This window comes from Parambassis ranga, chromosome 5 (assembly GCF_900634625.1).
Source record: "Parambassis ranga chromosome 5, fParRan2.1, whole genome shotgun sequence".
NCBI lineage: Eukaryota > Metazoa > Chordata > Actinopteri > Ambassidae > Parambassis > Parambassis ranga.
The window spans coordinates 18,437,485-18,452,707 of NC_041026.1; the positions used below are offsets into that span (position 1 = coordinate 18,437,485).

The 15,223-nt window shown below is 40.7% G+C and overlaps 1 protein-coding gene across 4 annotated transcripts in view; it reads right to left on the reverse strand.

Moving 5' to 3' along the window:
• The window catches only part of cadpsb (Ca2+-dependent activator protein for secretion b), a 59,323-nt gene extending 44,337 nt beyond the window's left edge, over window positions 1-14,986 (reverse strand). For all 4 annotated transcript variants that reach the window (XM_028406035.1, XM_028406033.1, XM_028406034.1 and 1 more), the window contains exons 1-3: window positions 14,458-14,986; window positions 2,097-2,210; window positions 578-910 (exon numbers count right to left, since the gene is read on the reverse strand). In XM_028406035.1, the coding sequence (XP_028261836.1) occupies window positions 578-910; window positions 2,097-2,210; window positions 14,458-14,790 (780 nt within the window). In that variant the 5' untranslated portion in view covers window positions 14,791-14,986. The remainder of the gene's footprint in view (window positions 1-577; window positions 911-2,096; window positions 2,211-14,457) is intronic.
• Between the last annotated feature and the right edge of the window lie 237 nt (window positions 14,987-15,223).

Genomic DNA, 15,223 nt, shown 5'->3' on the forward strand with positions numbered 1-15,223 from the left:
AAATGATGAGCAGATGTAACGGTGTCAAAGGCTTCATCCAAATCCTGCCAAGGTAGGACTTTTAATCAAGCTCCCGGAGAAAGACTACATTAGTGCAGGTTTCAGCATTCCCACAGAGAGCAGTAAAGACAGCACGGAAAGGAGAGTTATGTCTGACACAAGCACCCTGGTGTCCACTATTATCCACCAGCAATCTCAACATATGTCCAATACAATGAAGTATTGCTGGCCTAGTATCAAGGGCTGTATCAAAGCTATATCATCTGCTTTTGTAATAATGCCAGAGCCAACAAATATATATTATATATTATATAATATTTATAACTCCAAATAAACCTTGAGTTTACAAATTAATCAGTATTATCATTAATATATGCATAAGCCATCCAGTTCAGATCCTATAGTCAGGTGTAATAAGGGTAAATGCTAAATCTTGTTGAGGCTGAAATCAGGATGGAGTGAAAAAAAAAACATGGTATATAAGTGGCGCAGTGTACTGTTAGGCAATTAATTCATGCGCTGAATGGATGCATATATGTGTGAAAATTCCCAGACACCTGCTGGCGTGATGACTCACCTGACAGGCCTGGTACAGCAGCTGGTGCTCAAACTTCTTGATGCCAAGGATATTCTGGAACATCTCGTACAGCTGGTCCTTGCTGAGGATCAGCTCAGAGGCCGCGCTGGCTGTCATGCGTTGCTGTGCCTTACGGGGATCCTCGTCGCCACGGTAGATGGTGTCAAATTTGGCCATCCAGGAGCTGAGCACTGTCTCTTTGCTCAGGCCATCAATCTCCGGAAGGCTGCGCACACGCTTCTCGATGTGCCTCTTGAACACTTCCCTGAAATCATTGGCTGAGAAGCCGCCGCTCTGGACCATCTTAGCCACACGGTCGCTCTTCAGGAACACCTACATTGTAAGAGAGCAGTGTCACTAGGTGCAATTGCAAAAAAAGGAGAACTTTTATACTAAATGATTATTAGGAACGACATGGTTGCTTTGATTCATATTTGAAGCTGTGAAAAGCTTTTCATTCTCTTTCAAACTGTACATCATCAACAAGAAAAGACTGCCAAAATTTCAAATTGTCAAATCAGAGGCATGTGTGTGCTGCTTTGACTCATCAAACTCATTCTGTCTCCTGCTAATGACAGGCTAACAGGGACACAGACAAGGCTATATTGTCACATCATCAAGTGAAGTGAAGTAACCATCAGCTTTGTCACTTTGACAGTCACATTTTGTTCTTAGCATCCATTATGGCTAAAAAGCAGCAACTACTGTATTGAAACGTCTCAGTACAGTAGCACAGGTTTGAATTGTTTGGTGATTTTTCAGCATTTAGGAACTTTTTTTCACTGAAAATACACAAAATGCTCATCCATAATTAAGCTAATAACAGTATCAAGGGGTAAAGCCACTTGGCTGAATAATAATTAATAAATTATATTAATTAATCATTCTACAATCCTAACTGTCTCAACAAAGCCCTGTGGCACATACTTTCTTTAAAATAAATAAAGTAAAGTTGATTATGTTTTTTTATTTATCTAATATAAAGTTATAAAGACTGTATTTCTTTTTATACACTGGATGAGTAAACTTACAGTATGTCATGCTCCCTATTAAAAAGATCTGTTATATTTCTAATGATAGTCTGTATGAAGTAATTATCTTTGTCATCACTGTATGTTTGCTGATGGTTCCAGGCTCACACTTTGGTGTCTCATAATAGTTTGTTTTTCCATCATGGATCCCACTATAGGCTGTTCCTCCTGCACCATATGCACACATGATAATAATGGTTTTCTTCTCTTTTATCTGCAGATTGAACAGTGAGGTTGGAATGGATGGCTGTGTCAATCCACACGCTCTGTGGTGCAAAAAGCTTCAGCCACCATTTTACCACTGAGCCCTCTGAATTCAGGCATTTTGACATGGACTAGCAGGAGGACTGTGTAAACTCAATGATGATATAAAATTAAATGATGTTACAGCAAAGCTGCATTTCTCTAGTTAAGGTTAAGATAAGACATTCAGTGACTAATTTAAAAGTGTTTGTGCTTGTGTTTGTGCTGCTTTGGTGCGTTAGTACCTCAGTGTAGCTCTGCACAGCGTTAATGAAAGCTTCATCAGCCACAATTTGTGTGTCTCCATTGAGGAAGGCCTGGAAGCGATCCTTGGTCTGCTGAAGCTGCTGCTTGGTTATCTTTGGAAGCAAAGGACAAACAGAGGACATGTCAGTAAAAAAAGGAAAAAGACAGAAAACGCTTCAAAACAAGCGATTTAAACAAAAATAAGACCCAACCATATTGTTTACTCCAGCCATATGAGCCACAGGGGGAGCAAATAAGCCAGCAGATCCTTTTCCCCAGAAATGTTCTCCTCCTGGGGGAACACTAAGCAGTCCCAGGCCAGATGGTCTCCAAGGTTTTATGTGGGTTTACATTACCCATTTTAGACAGTTGTCACCCAGCAGCTCAGTAATGAGGTCCTCATATGTGTTCAGTCACTGCTCAGAGATTTCATGTAAATGAGAGTTTTGCTTTACTGCTATGACTTTACATGGTGAGTCTGCATTAGTCAGTCAATCCCTTTTACTATCACTCATAAATAAACACCCCAAGCTGCCTAGAATTTTCTACCAGGATAATCTCTCACCACCTCAGACCTGAACGAGTCTACCAATCCAACTAATGGGCATTGTAAATCACATTGCAGAGGCGCCAACAGGAAAGCATCAGCCCCAAATAGAGGGGATGTCACCTTAACATCACCCAGTTGGGAACTTCCTGGGCCTCAGCTGTAGTTTCACATCCTTTTCTTGAATAGCAAAAACAGAAAACTGTCATTGGAATGTGTTGCCATTAAATTTGAGGCATCGGTGTCTTTCTCTACAGGAGATTTGGTGATCTGGCTACTTGTCTTGGTGTAAAACCTGTAAAACTGCTAATTAGCAGTTAGACAACAGAGCGTGCTAACATCCCAAAAATATAGCTGTGAACATGATGTTAAACTTGCTACCAAACATGCTTTAACACAAAGTTGAGACATTATAATCATGCTTTATGTGTGAAAATGGTTCTTGTCTCCAAAGTGGGCGGCCCAGAAGTGTTGTGAACGTTATGTAGATAGATAAAATAGGTCGCGCATTGTGTGGTTCATAGAGCTAGCCGGCCATACCCTTGACATCTACACAGCTGTGCTAAGCATTAAAGTACTAGCAAAATGCAAATATGTGTTGTCGGATCTGTTGATTCTCTTCTGATTTGTCAATTTAAAAAAATATATATATAATTTTTGTGTCACACTGGTTGGACTTGGAAGACATGTGGCTTATAAGAAAAGTGAAACCCAAGTGATTAAGGACACATTAAATGGCTGTTGAGTGAGCCATCTCTGCCATGGTGTAAATTTGGACGCTCTCAGATATTTTATTTTCCTGAGATCACAGATGTTGCACTCGTGTGATATACTCTCTAACCCTCCTCTTGTTTCACTTTCCATTTTCACACAGGTCTAAATGTCCTTGGATTGATTTCATGCATGGTTACTGAGTCAGTGACCTACCAGTCAATAGCCTGACAATCTTCCTCTGACAACTGCCTTCATTCTCACAGTTCAAGCTGTTGTATATATCAAACAAGCACAAGGACCTGCTGGTTATGTGTGTGTCTGCATGCGTTCTGCAGCACATTGCAAGTGACAGACTTTGGTGTAGGAGTGCGATGGAAAAGTACCACATATCATGTGCCTGTGAGGCAATTTCAACGCCATCTGTGTGTCGGTCGTACTACCCCAACCCCCGTTTGATAATGTTCAGAAAATGACATTAGGTCATTTCCCTAAAAGAGCCAAATTACCAGAAACATGTCAGGTATGCAGACAGAAATAACACACAACTACAGATACAAACACATCACTCATACTTTAGCCTTTTCACAAGCGTTAGTGTTGGTAGAGTGGATGATATAGCACTTAAAGTGCATAAAAGTTCCACTTACAACATAAAACAGCATATCAACAAGATCAGATATCAATTCTTGTGCTTCAAGGTTTCAGGTTTATTCATCTTTGCAACAGCTAAGACTGAGATTAAAGAGAAAGTGTGGACCTTCCCTGCTAGGTTTTAATAGACCACGGTGTTCAAGGAACAACCCGAGGCAAGACATGTTAGTATTACACCAATATGCAAATTAGTCAGGTCTATGGGGGACACCACCACAGCCGAAGCTGACACAGACACACACACACACACACATCTATGGTTGCTTGTCCATTTTTAAAAGTAATGTTGACACTGAACACATCACACAGTGCTGACTTATTGTTTTTCCTTATACTGCAGTGTGCAGACTATAATTTATGTTTTTATTTTCCATTTCTTATTCAGTTCAGACACACTGTTTCCTGGCTGTCTTGTAAAACATTTGCAATAGAGGATTAAATTTTAAACAGGCCCGTGTCTCTTCAGGCTGAGATGGTATTCTGAGTGATGAGATACATTCAATCAAAACCAGGAAAGAAAAACTACAACATGAAAAAGCTGCATGAATAATGTGTAGAATAAAATATAGCCTGAGATGACTTTTTCTGTTGACTGCTGGTGTGTTGAACAAACTTCAACCAAAGACACTGAAATGTTTCAGGGCAAAAATACAGTGCCTTTTGTTTTCTTGAATATTAATAGATTAAACAACACAAACCAAACATGTGATTATTTTAGTGTAAGCTGAGAGTGAAGTACTAAATTAAAAAAAAAATCACTCTGTCCATCCTTAAACACCAACTTGTAAGATTGTTTGAGTGACATCCTTTAGGCATGAGGGCTAGGATTACATCATCTTACTTGTTTTCAGTCATTAGACTACACTACATGTTAGAGTTAGTAAAGCTCCTAGCTTAGAGTCAATGTTTTCACAACATTTATTTATTTTATTTATTTAAATAGATTACAAGAGATTACAAGGCACATTTAGTCCTTGTTTTACATGCAGTCATTCCTGGATGTCATCACTGTTCACTTCATTCGTCTGTGTTCCTGGTAAAGACAGGGTCCACCTCACAAACTTTAGATTTTGTTGGATTGTTTTTTTTCCCCCTTTTTCTTTGACAGCTGCCCTTGCTGTGATCCATGTGTCCTCTGTTACCCTCACATATTCTTACATTTTTGACAAGTATAGCTGTAAAGGGAATCGCAAAAAGCAGCAGAATGGATGCTGTGGTTCAAACACTGGCAGAACAAATTTGTGTTTAACCTGAAGATTTCACCATGAAAGGTCAAAGCTAATAATACTTTGGCTTCTGCTGACAATTTCTGTTGGCTGACCTGAGTTTATGTGACACCACAGCAAGCTGCGAACTCTGTGTGTGCTTTGTCGTGTTGATACTGCGGCACATAGCAGTAAAGCAGGTGCATTTACTTCTTCAATATATAAAGTATTTATGGCGTTGAGTTTTTTTATTTTATTGCTGATTGGAGAACCGTGCTGATTAGCAGCAACATGTTGATGGATGAGAGGGAATGCCTCCATTTTCATCAGTATTGCCAGACTCCCAAGACATACTTTCCTGCTTTGCTCTTATTGATTCTCTCTCTCTGTGGCTCTTATCAAGATTGCAGTGTTACACAGTAATTCATTTGCTTGCAATGAAGTAGGCAGTGACATTAATCACCTGTCACTTATCAATAGAGGAGACATGCACATGTACAGAAACTTCATTACAGTTTAAAGTAAATTTTCACTTTCCCCATGTAGCTATGATACATTAAATTATAATATTTAGTTAAACATTCTGCAGCTCATGTCCCTGAAACTTTGGTATAATTAGTTAATCATGTATTTTCTATGTAACATAACTTGTCTCACAGCTTTGACTTAATGTAATTTGAAAAAAGTATGTCATGTATTTGAAAGCCTATTGAGCCTTTACAAGAGACTCATGGTACGTCCCCTCAGGCACCTACTGTATTCTGTAAAATGTTTGCTGGCTTTAGTGATTCTTCATTGAACTGAAACATGGTTTTCCTTTGTGTCGATACATGTTAACATGTCACCATAAATTCTGGCAGAGTAAAGTCTGTGTGTATGCCATAATGTGGCTGTGATTGTGGAATAAAGTTTTAGTTATACAGTTGGTTGAATGAGCATATTCTAATTGAAAGAAAACACTATGTGAATGGATTGTTTAGGAATTTATTCACCTGCACAGAAGCTGGGGGAAACGCCCAATAAACCAGTCACACAAAGAGACCACACCCTTAATGAAATAACCTCAAACCTATAAACATGTTTGTCTCTGCTGTAAATTTGGGCATTTTAAAACAAGGTTCTACGTGGACTGGGGGACTGACTTCTTTTTAGGGCCAGCCTCAAGCGGTTATTTAAAGAACTGCAGTTATTCTAACAAATCTGCACTGGTTTTTATTTTCCAGCTTAAGAAATGGTCTCTAGTTCAACTGATTAAAGTAGCTCTACGCCTGTGTCTGTTGTTGTATATCTTCTGTGAAGCAGGTTACATAACACATGGTAACAGAGCGCATGGATATGGAGCCTGTAATGATTATCATCCTGTTCATATTGATCATTTTATCACATTGAAGTCTAAAATGAACATATAGGATATATCAGCTGTTCCTCCATGCTGTGACGAGTGCAGTAATTAGCTAAGTGAATGCAGTAGCTCTAGTGTTAGTCCAGCGCAATAAAGCCTCTGCTGTGCTGACTCACAGTTGAGTTTCCCCTAGAAGTTATATAACGCTGAATGGGGAAGTTAAATTAGGCTGTTTTCCAAAATTAAATGGCTGCAAAATAAATGAGGGGTTTTCAGTGGTGGGTGATGGTAAATACACTTGTAATCGATTCATAAAAAATTACACACGTTGATCTAAGGAGTTTAAAATATGTTTTGTGCAATGTCGACGCTAAAACATCAGACTGTGTAATCAAACTGATGAGAGGATGTCATGCAAGCTAATTGTTCCTGTGGTGTTTGCTCAGAAGAATTCCCCGTCCAATGCTGCTGTTGGTTTAAGCAAACATGGTGTCAGTAGATCCTCTCACCAGACAAAGCACATTTTATTCATGTTGCAGATGACACCACTGGCCCACATCTGAGTAAACAGCAAACACGAGTACTCGAGCAAAAGCTGCATGACAGCTGCACAAAATCCACCAGCAGCAGGCCTCATCAAACACAAAGCACCAGCACTGTGTATGGTCACAAAACTACAATTATGCACAAGCTATATTATCGCCAGCCAGACATGCTCACATATATTTGCTCTGTTCTGAAGACACAAACACATACACAGCAGCACTGTGCGAGCAAACAGCACTCCACCGGGTTAGTAAACAGCCAGGTGTATCCACTGCAGACAGAGCCTGACACACAGTAAACAGGGATAAAACAGGGAGCTCTGGCTCTGTATAACCAGTCTGCACACTGTTGTCACACTTTATTCAGTAGCTGTGGTGGTGCTGATATATACAGGGGAGAACATTCACAACCAGCTAAGCCCCTTCTTGTAACAGTCATCATCTATCACACCACCAACTCACAGCAGCCGCCATACAGCTCGAATGGTTCCTCATTATGTTCTTTTGGTTTCAAAATAATCCCTGAAGCTACGAGAACAAAAAACGATGCAGGCGCAAGGACTTCTACTGAGAAAAGAAAAGCAAAAACACAATAATAATTCATTGTAAATGTGCTATTTGATAGTTTAATAAAAAACTTTCTTTATTTTTTTGTGTGTGATGTATACCGCAGCCAGCCACCAGGGGACAATTGAGATGCTCTAGCCTCATTTTTCACCAAGTTGTCATGCCATCCATCCTTTTGTACAGACTATGATTTGAATATTTAAACAGGGCTCTAGATATTTGAAGATTACCTTTCCTTGACCTTTTTAATACTTATACTGAGCACAGCTCTTTCATCATTAAAAATTAAGCTTTAAGTGCAGCCATTGTGCACGTAAATCTCTTTACGTAAAAGTAGTTTGCGTGGCTGCATGCAACAAAAAAAATTTCATTTTCTCCTTATATGTTCAAAAATATCCTTCAACATTTAAATAATCAAACAGCTAAAACCACCAAGTATTATTTGATACTGTTTTAAGAGAACATTTTATATATATATATATACAGTAGCTTCAAAATAAAAAAACCTTCTGCAGTGCCAGAGCAGTACTTTATCCTGTAGAGAGCTCACCAAGCTGACTGTGGGTCAGTATCTCCATCGCTGGTGCCTTATTCTAATCGAGAGTCCGAGACATAAATCCTTTCCCAACACCCTCCATCACAAATCACTTAGTGTCTCGGTCAATCACTTCTCTCTCTCACCCTCTGCTTTTAGAGGTGATTATCTCAGAAGGGTTAGATTCAGGAAAAGGCCTGAGTTAAGATATATCCTGTTACATTACTAGAGAAACTTTTGCAGCAAGCTTTACTACCATTTTCCTGCACGCTCATTCACACAGAAACTGCAGGCTTGTTTTTTCTCAGACTGAGGTCTGATGTTTGTCAGGAAGGCAGTGTTGGAGTGACTGTAAAGAAGCTGTAACATGGACATGTGTGACACCCACGATAAGAAAGTCAGAGTGAGCGTGTACCTGACGTGCTGCCTCATGCCGGCTCCAGGCTGCTGTTTGTGTTCTTTATGCCTCAGTGAGACTCGTCACAGAGAGAGAGAGAATGGTAGGGAGGACTGCAGTAATAGTCCTGCTAGAGCTCGCCTGTCTATAATGTGGAAAATCACCACTACTAATCTGACTTTCAGTCCCTATCCTTGTCTGTGTGCTTTCTTTCTCGCTCGTACCTTTGAGGCAGGGTTTGAGCAGAACAGCACACATTTGCACAAACAAATTCATACAACCCTAAATGACCACCAGCAGCTGCATGCTTTCACTTCCCTCAGATGAATCACAGGCAAACAGTGCATTCATCCACACATTCACACAAGTTTTCTTGTGTGTGATTATAACTTCTCATAATTATGACTTAGAATCTCATAATTAGAAGAAAACTATCTTGTAATTATGTGGAAAAATGTAACAATTAAGAAGAAAGTATGTAATTCCGGAAGACTTTAGTTGATTCAATCGAATTTTCCTCCGGCTTGATTGACATTCGTAGAGGTACTGATGTGACACCGTAATGTACATCATTATATGATCAATATGTCAACCTTAAAGGCATATTTAGATGCTTTAGCTTTAGATGCTTTTAGATATTTAGCTCCTGCTGTCAACATTCTCACAAAGTAAGAAAATTTATCAAATAGGACATTAAATATAATGTAAATAAAAATTCATATACTGATTAATCTGTCAACAATTCATAAATTTTAAAACAGAGCATTTGACCCATTGGTTTAGGCTTGCCTGTTGGACATACTGTAGGTCATGGACTGATGTTGGTTCACAAAGTCACAGTTTCACAATAAAGGTGCAGAAAAAGTGTGAAGAGGTTAGTTTTTGGAGTTATCATGGTGAAGTGTTGCATTATTTTGAACTGTGATCTTTTCTAAACTTAAGTAGTTTTGTTGCCTGAAGCTACACAAGCAGGGACTGAAAGCAGCATGTAATTACAGCACAAAACAAAAGTAAAAGGTTAAATGGGAATAGTTTCATCTACTTTTCACGGTAGATAAATCATGGTTGATAAATGTGCTTCTTTAAAACAGTGGGTCTTATCAAGGCAGTTTCAACAAATCTACTCTTCTCTGTGTGTGTATGATGTTGGAAGCAGGGATTATATCCTATGCAGAAATAAAACAAAGAATTACTCAGCCCTACAGATTAATCTCTCTCAATCCATGAATACAGTGTTAGGATATAGAGCAACTGTCCTCCACCAGACAAATCTGCTTTCTGTGTCCTTCAGAAAACAGCCATCACTCTTGTGTTGTGCCACCTGGATTAAGGTGGGACACATGTTAAACGTCGAGAGTTACGATTTATCTACATAAATTAAGTTGCTGCTTTAGACGGGAAGGCGAGATAACAAAGGCGCAGTGAAGACGCAAAAGTTAGCCTGTAATTAACAAGTACATCTTGTATTCTTCTGCGAGAGGAGAGAAACACCACAATGTGAGATGTTACTTTCAAGCCAGAATAAACACACACTCCCTGCCCACCTATGTGGAATAATGCCTTACATGATGCCATCCATGAACTCCTCTACGTCTACATGCCAGTGCTGATTTACCGTACATTTCTGCTGCTATTTCTGTGAGCACATGCTTGTCCTGTGAGCATTACGATACACTATCCCTTTATTATCCAGAGTTATTTAGATCCTGTCTACATTCACTGCCTAAAAGTAAATCAAGCAAAAGATACAACTGTGTGAAGCTGTGATATGTTACACGTGGCTGCACAGGTTGTGGGTGAGGGGGTATTTCGCCTGCTGCTTTTCAGCTGTCACTCCTTCTGAATGCACTTTTATTTCCCTCAGTGAGCACCTTCAGTCTTCACTACTACTTTTGCTAAAATGTAAGAGGATCTGCTGCTTAACTTAACTTTAACAGAATTTTCAAACCCCTGATTGACATGTTTTATGGTTAACACAAAGCTGACAGCCAAGCTTCCCTTTATTGTCACTGAAAGGCAGAACTCCATTTAGCGATTCTTACATAATCTTGCAAATGATTTCAGTGTCATACTTGAGCCTTACAATTTACTGCTGCTGTCTTTTGTCCACATGACTGAGTGGTTCCTGAACATAATGAGTTCACCCCTAGTTATCTGTATATGTTCACCATTCAAAGCATCATTTTGTTACTTAATTACTTCAGATTTCTTTCAAGAAATGGAGGTGAAATATGGGCAACGCACACTCCTGTGACACTCAAGAGATATGCTGGAAATGTTATAAGTGAAAATCTGCACTGCAAGAGTCCTTTCAGTGTATACATTTTTTAATCTCCTCCACGAAGTCATCCTTATCTGCCTCTTCCTCAGCTCCTTCCTTTAGTTTTTATCCTCAGTCATCTTTCCTTTATCTCTTCCTGGAATGTTCATCGACTGGACTGAATGTATCGGCAATCATAAGCAAAGATTAAATAATTATGCCCCTTTAATAAAAACCTGAGTAAATATCTTGCTAAGCTTTGCTGAGCTCTAGCAAAGATGAATAACAACCACACCATCCAGTAACACATTCTCAATTAGTGCATCACAAAGCTATTACACCCCAAGAAACACCAAAGTGGATAACTTCCTCCAACTATCACCAATTTGCATTTGAGTGGAATTAACATTCACATCACAAACCCTCCTGCACAATTCTCAGCTCTTCTCCCTCAGAGTGTCAGCAGCCTACAGTACAGCACTGAAATGCTGAGCCAAGAGGAACTCTATTAAGTAAACCTGCTGGCAGATGAGCTGATTGGGTCAGATTATCTTCTGGGCAGTAGAATTAGATCAGTCAGTTTAGAAGTATATAACACTGTGATCAGGTCGGTTTCTTATTTATTTGTGTTCATTATTACGGTAAGGGAATATGATTCTCAATTTACAGCACGGGGGGGCCAAAATAAATGTGTTCTCACACTGATAACTTGTTTGTTTACATATTTAAAAGGTTAATTAATGTCCCTTGGCATTCTGAGGCCACTGCAACTTGATTTGTCTCCTGGCTAAAATAGAAATGAAAAAGTGGAGAGATGAATTTCCATTTATTTTGCAACCTCATTCATTCATTTTGTTTCTTCTGTGAAAAAATGGACTGAATAGTTTAGTGCCTTTGTGAGGACACAGTAACATAAAACAGTGAAGCACAGAGCTGCATCCATCAACATGCTAACGTGCTTCGGTTGACAGCAAGTTGATATTTGACAGGTATAGTGTTTGTCTTAGGGTAGCATGTTAGCATGCTGACGTTTCGCTTATTCTGTTTGCATTGACGAAATTTATGGCAAATCCAATTCTAATCAGATAGTCGTCGTAAAGTGTTTGTCTGACTGACCAGAGACCAGACCAACAGAAAAATGCCATAAAAGCCTTTCAGAACATCAACACTTTCTTTTGATTTGATTGCCTTTGTTGCCTCTTTTAATTCATCTGTGTGCAGATTATGGTCATTAAATAATGAAAGATTTTGCCCTCCAGGGCAACCACAATGACGCCACAAATTCATATATTACACCCACACAATCTACATCTGTCCATAACCTCAATAATTTACTTGCAACATTTTCAGTGGCATTAGTGTAAGTGCGTCCCAGGATGGTTAGTCATGCATGCAAACACATGTGCCACCAGTTAATTATGCACGTACACAATATCTGAACTGCAGCCTTCATGTGGCTGGTTTGAAGTCATCTTTAAGACCCTGTCAAAAAGGAAACAACCTGCCCTGTTCCCTGCCCTATATTGGTTTATCCTTTCACAAGGTTATGGCAGCACAATTCAAGAAGCAGCTGAGGAGCTTGCATGGTGTGCAGCCCGGCCTGTTTCCCTGTGATAGCCCGTCGCTGCCGTTTGCATGCCAGAGCTTCTAATAACGGATTATGATGGAGCTGCTCCACATGTTTTTGCTGAGGCCTTTAAGTCTTTTCATTACAGAAATTGCATCATCATATTTCTGTGACTAATATATAATAGCCAACTTTATAATGGGTGACATATTAGATTTGTGCAGCCAATGCAGCGAGAAATGTCCTTAAATGGATAACTGTTTATGGATCTAAGGTGCACACATTCGTGTCTGAGAAGAATCTACAGGGAAATTACTAGACTAATGTTGCACATTCACTGAAGTCTATTGCCTGATACATTATTTGATAGTGACCACATGGGACAGAAATCTAATTAAAAGATGACTACTGTTCAATGCAAATGTACACAGCTGCCAGAAAGTAATCAACTTTGATTTTACTGCTGCCTCTGCTGTGAAATGAACTGTCCTCACACAGTGAGTTGATTCCCTGTACATAAAAAGATGTGTGGTGTATTTAAGTTTGCACAGGGTGTATAATTGTCTCAAAGTGACTAACTGAAGCCAATAGATGCAGATTTGGACTAAATCTTAGAAAGCTTAGAGGCAGACTGCAGGCAGACTGATACGCTTTGATTTTCCAGCCTGACAGCCAGAATTGGATTGTTTGTCCGGACACTTGCTCACCCACAGCAGAGGATTGTAGCTGCCCGAGCTTCCAGATATGAAAGTGCATTACTGAAGCGTGCATTAGACTATCAGTAACCTACGCTCAACAGGGCTATACAAACAAACAAATAGATGGAAACACCGTTGTTGTTTTTTTAACGCCTCCCACATGCACTTGTGCATGAGTCAGCAGAAAAATTCAGACCATATGGCTTAACAGTGTCCGGAGGAAGACGAGTTCTCTGCAGGTTAAACAAAGGAAAACAGCAGATTTTTATAGTATTGTTTACAGTGATTCAAATGAATGAGAGCTGAATGAATGTGCGGCAGGTTCACTGCCATTATGAGGACAAGAACCTGATACTACACTCACATGATGAGGTACAACCCTACACAATACACACTGATAACAACACTACTGACAGACAAAGACAAAAACACAAACCATCAATGGGCTGATGCAGCTGTTAAAAACACTGTCCTTATTAATAACCATCAACTGAGTGTTCCTTCAGTACAGTAGAGTGTATGCATGGTGACTTTCACAGTAAGGACACCATGACCCAAAACTGGCTTCAACATCAATGGAGCAGCACTGTGAAACCAGGTTGTGGGCCTTGTCCCTGTACATGTAAATCTCATAATGGACCTCCTATATGGACCATAAATATTAAATGTGTGGATGTAGAAAATATTTTTTTTCAATTAATTTACTGTATCCCAACGAGAGCAGCCATGCTCATCTGCAGAGGAGAAAGGCTATTAAGCTCCCCTCCTCAGGGGGTCCGTGCCTAAAAGTCACCTTGGGAGGCCAAATTGACGGGATAAGTGATGGCGCAAACGGGTTGGGACTGGGTATCCGCCAAGAAGAAGGCAGGACACAAAGCCGTACAACTGTACATCTGATGGACATCGGCACTTTCGGTGTGATGTGAGGCTAACAAGGACAACAGAGTCCTGTTGTAAGTCGCCATTCAGCATCTCCTGAACGCCCTTTCAGTTAATGAGCTTGCTGGTCTGTAGGACTCATCTGACTTGTGAGGAGCATGGACTGCACTCAGTCTGCAGCTCTGCAGCACCACGAGTGCTTTCACATCTCGGAGCGCCTTTATACACTCTGAGCTCCAAGGATTTCAGCATTTTTGCGTCGAGAAAAAAAAAAACAAAGTGTAGTTTCAGTGGGACTGGGCTGTATCCGTGCACCATCGGATAGGCCTAGTGGCCAAACCCCCCCTGTGTTCTAGCTTATGTAGGTCATCAATGACAACATCTGCGATATGAAAGAAGGCATTTCGTCATCATGTGGTTATTAATTATGCCTTTGCACTGAGGGGCCCTTACCTTCTGCTGTCGCCTTGCCATGTCTGTGGGCTGTTTTGCATTGAATGGGTAAGCGATGCACCGCATTACAAAAACATACAGCTGCAGCTTCTTTTTGCGGTCCTCTTCCTCTCTGTGCAGCTTCTCCAGGTCCTCCTTCTCCTCGCTCGCGGCTGACGGGCTCGGGCTGATCGGACGGGCACTGCTGCGGCTGCTGCTGGGCGCTAGTCCACCCGAGCTCTCGCTGGTCCTGTTTGGAGAGATGCGGGATCCGGCCTGAGGTGCCATCGCCTCTTTGCTCTCCTCCTCCACTATCCCATCAGATTCCTCCTCGCTGGACGACGGATCTAACATTTCGCTGTAGAAGTGATGCGCCCCTTTACAGATATCTACTCAGTGAGCCCTTCACTCTCCACGGATGATGGCTGAGCTGCTGTCCTATCCGTGCCTATATGTGATGTAGAATTAGCCCGGAGTGAAGAAGGGGACGGGCCCTAGTTGTACTCGCTCGCTGAGAGATGTCAGCAGTACGAGTGGTGCTGGAAGAGGTTGAGTCTGCTTCACACTGAGCATTCTCCGCCTGCGCCGAGCACTCGTCGGTGCTTACGTATTTTCTGTATTTTATTGGCCAGTCACTGCTGCGGATGTGAGAGGGGGAGGTGAGAAGGGAGCAGAGGGGAGGGGCAGGGGGAGTGTAGTGTACAGATGAGGGGGGACGAGAGGGAGGCTTTTTTTTCCTCCTGTATTTTTTATGGGTGAAAGCGGGAGATGGCCTCTCCCTTCCTGC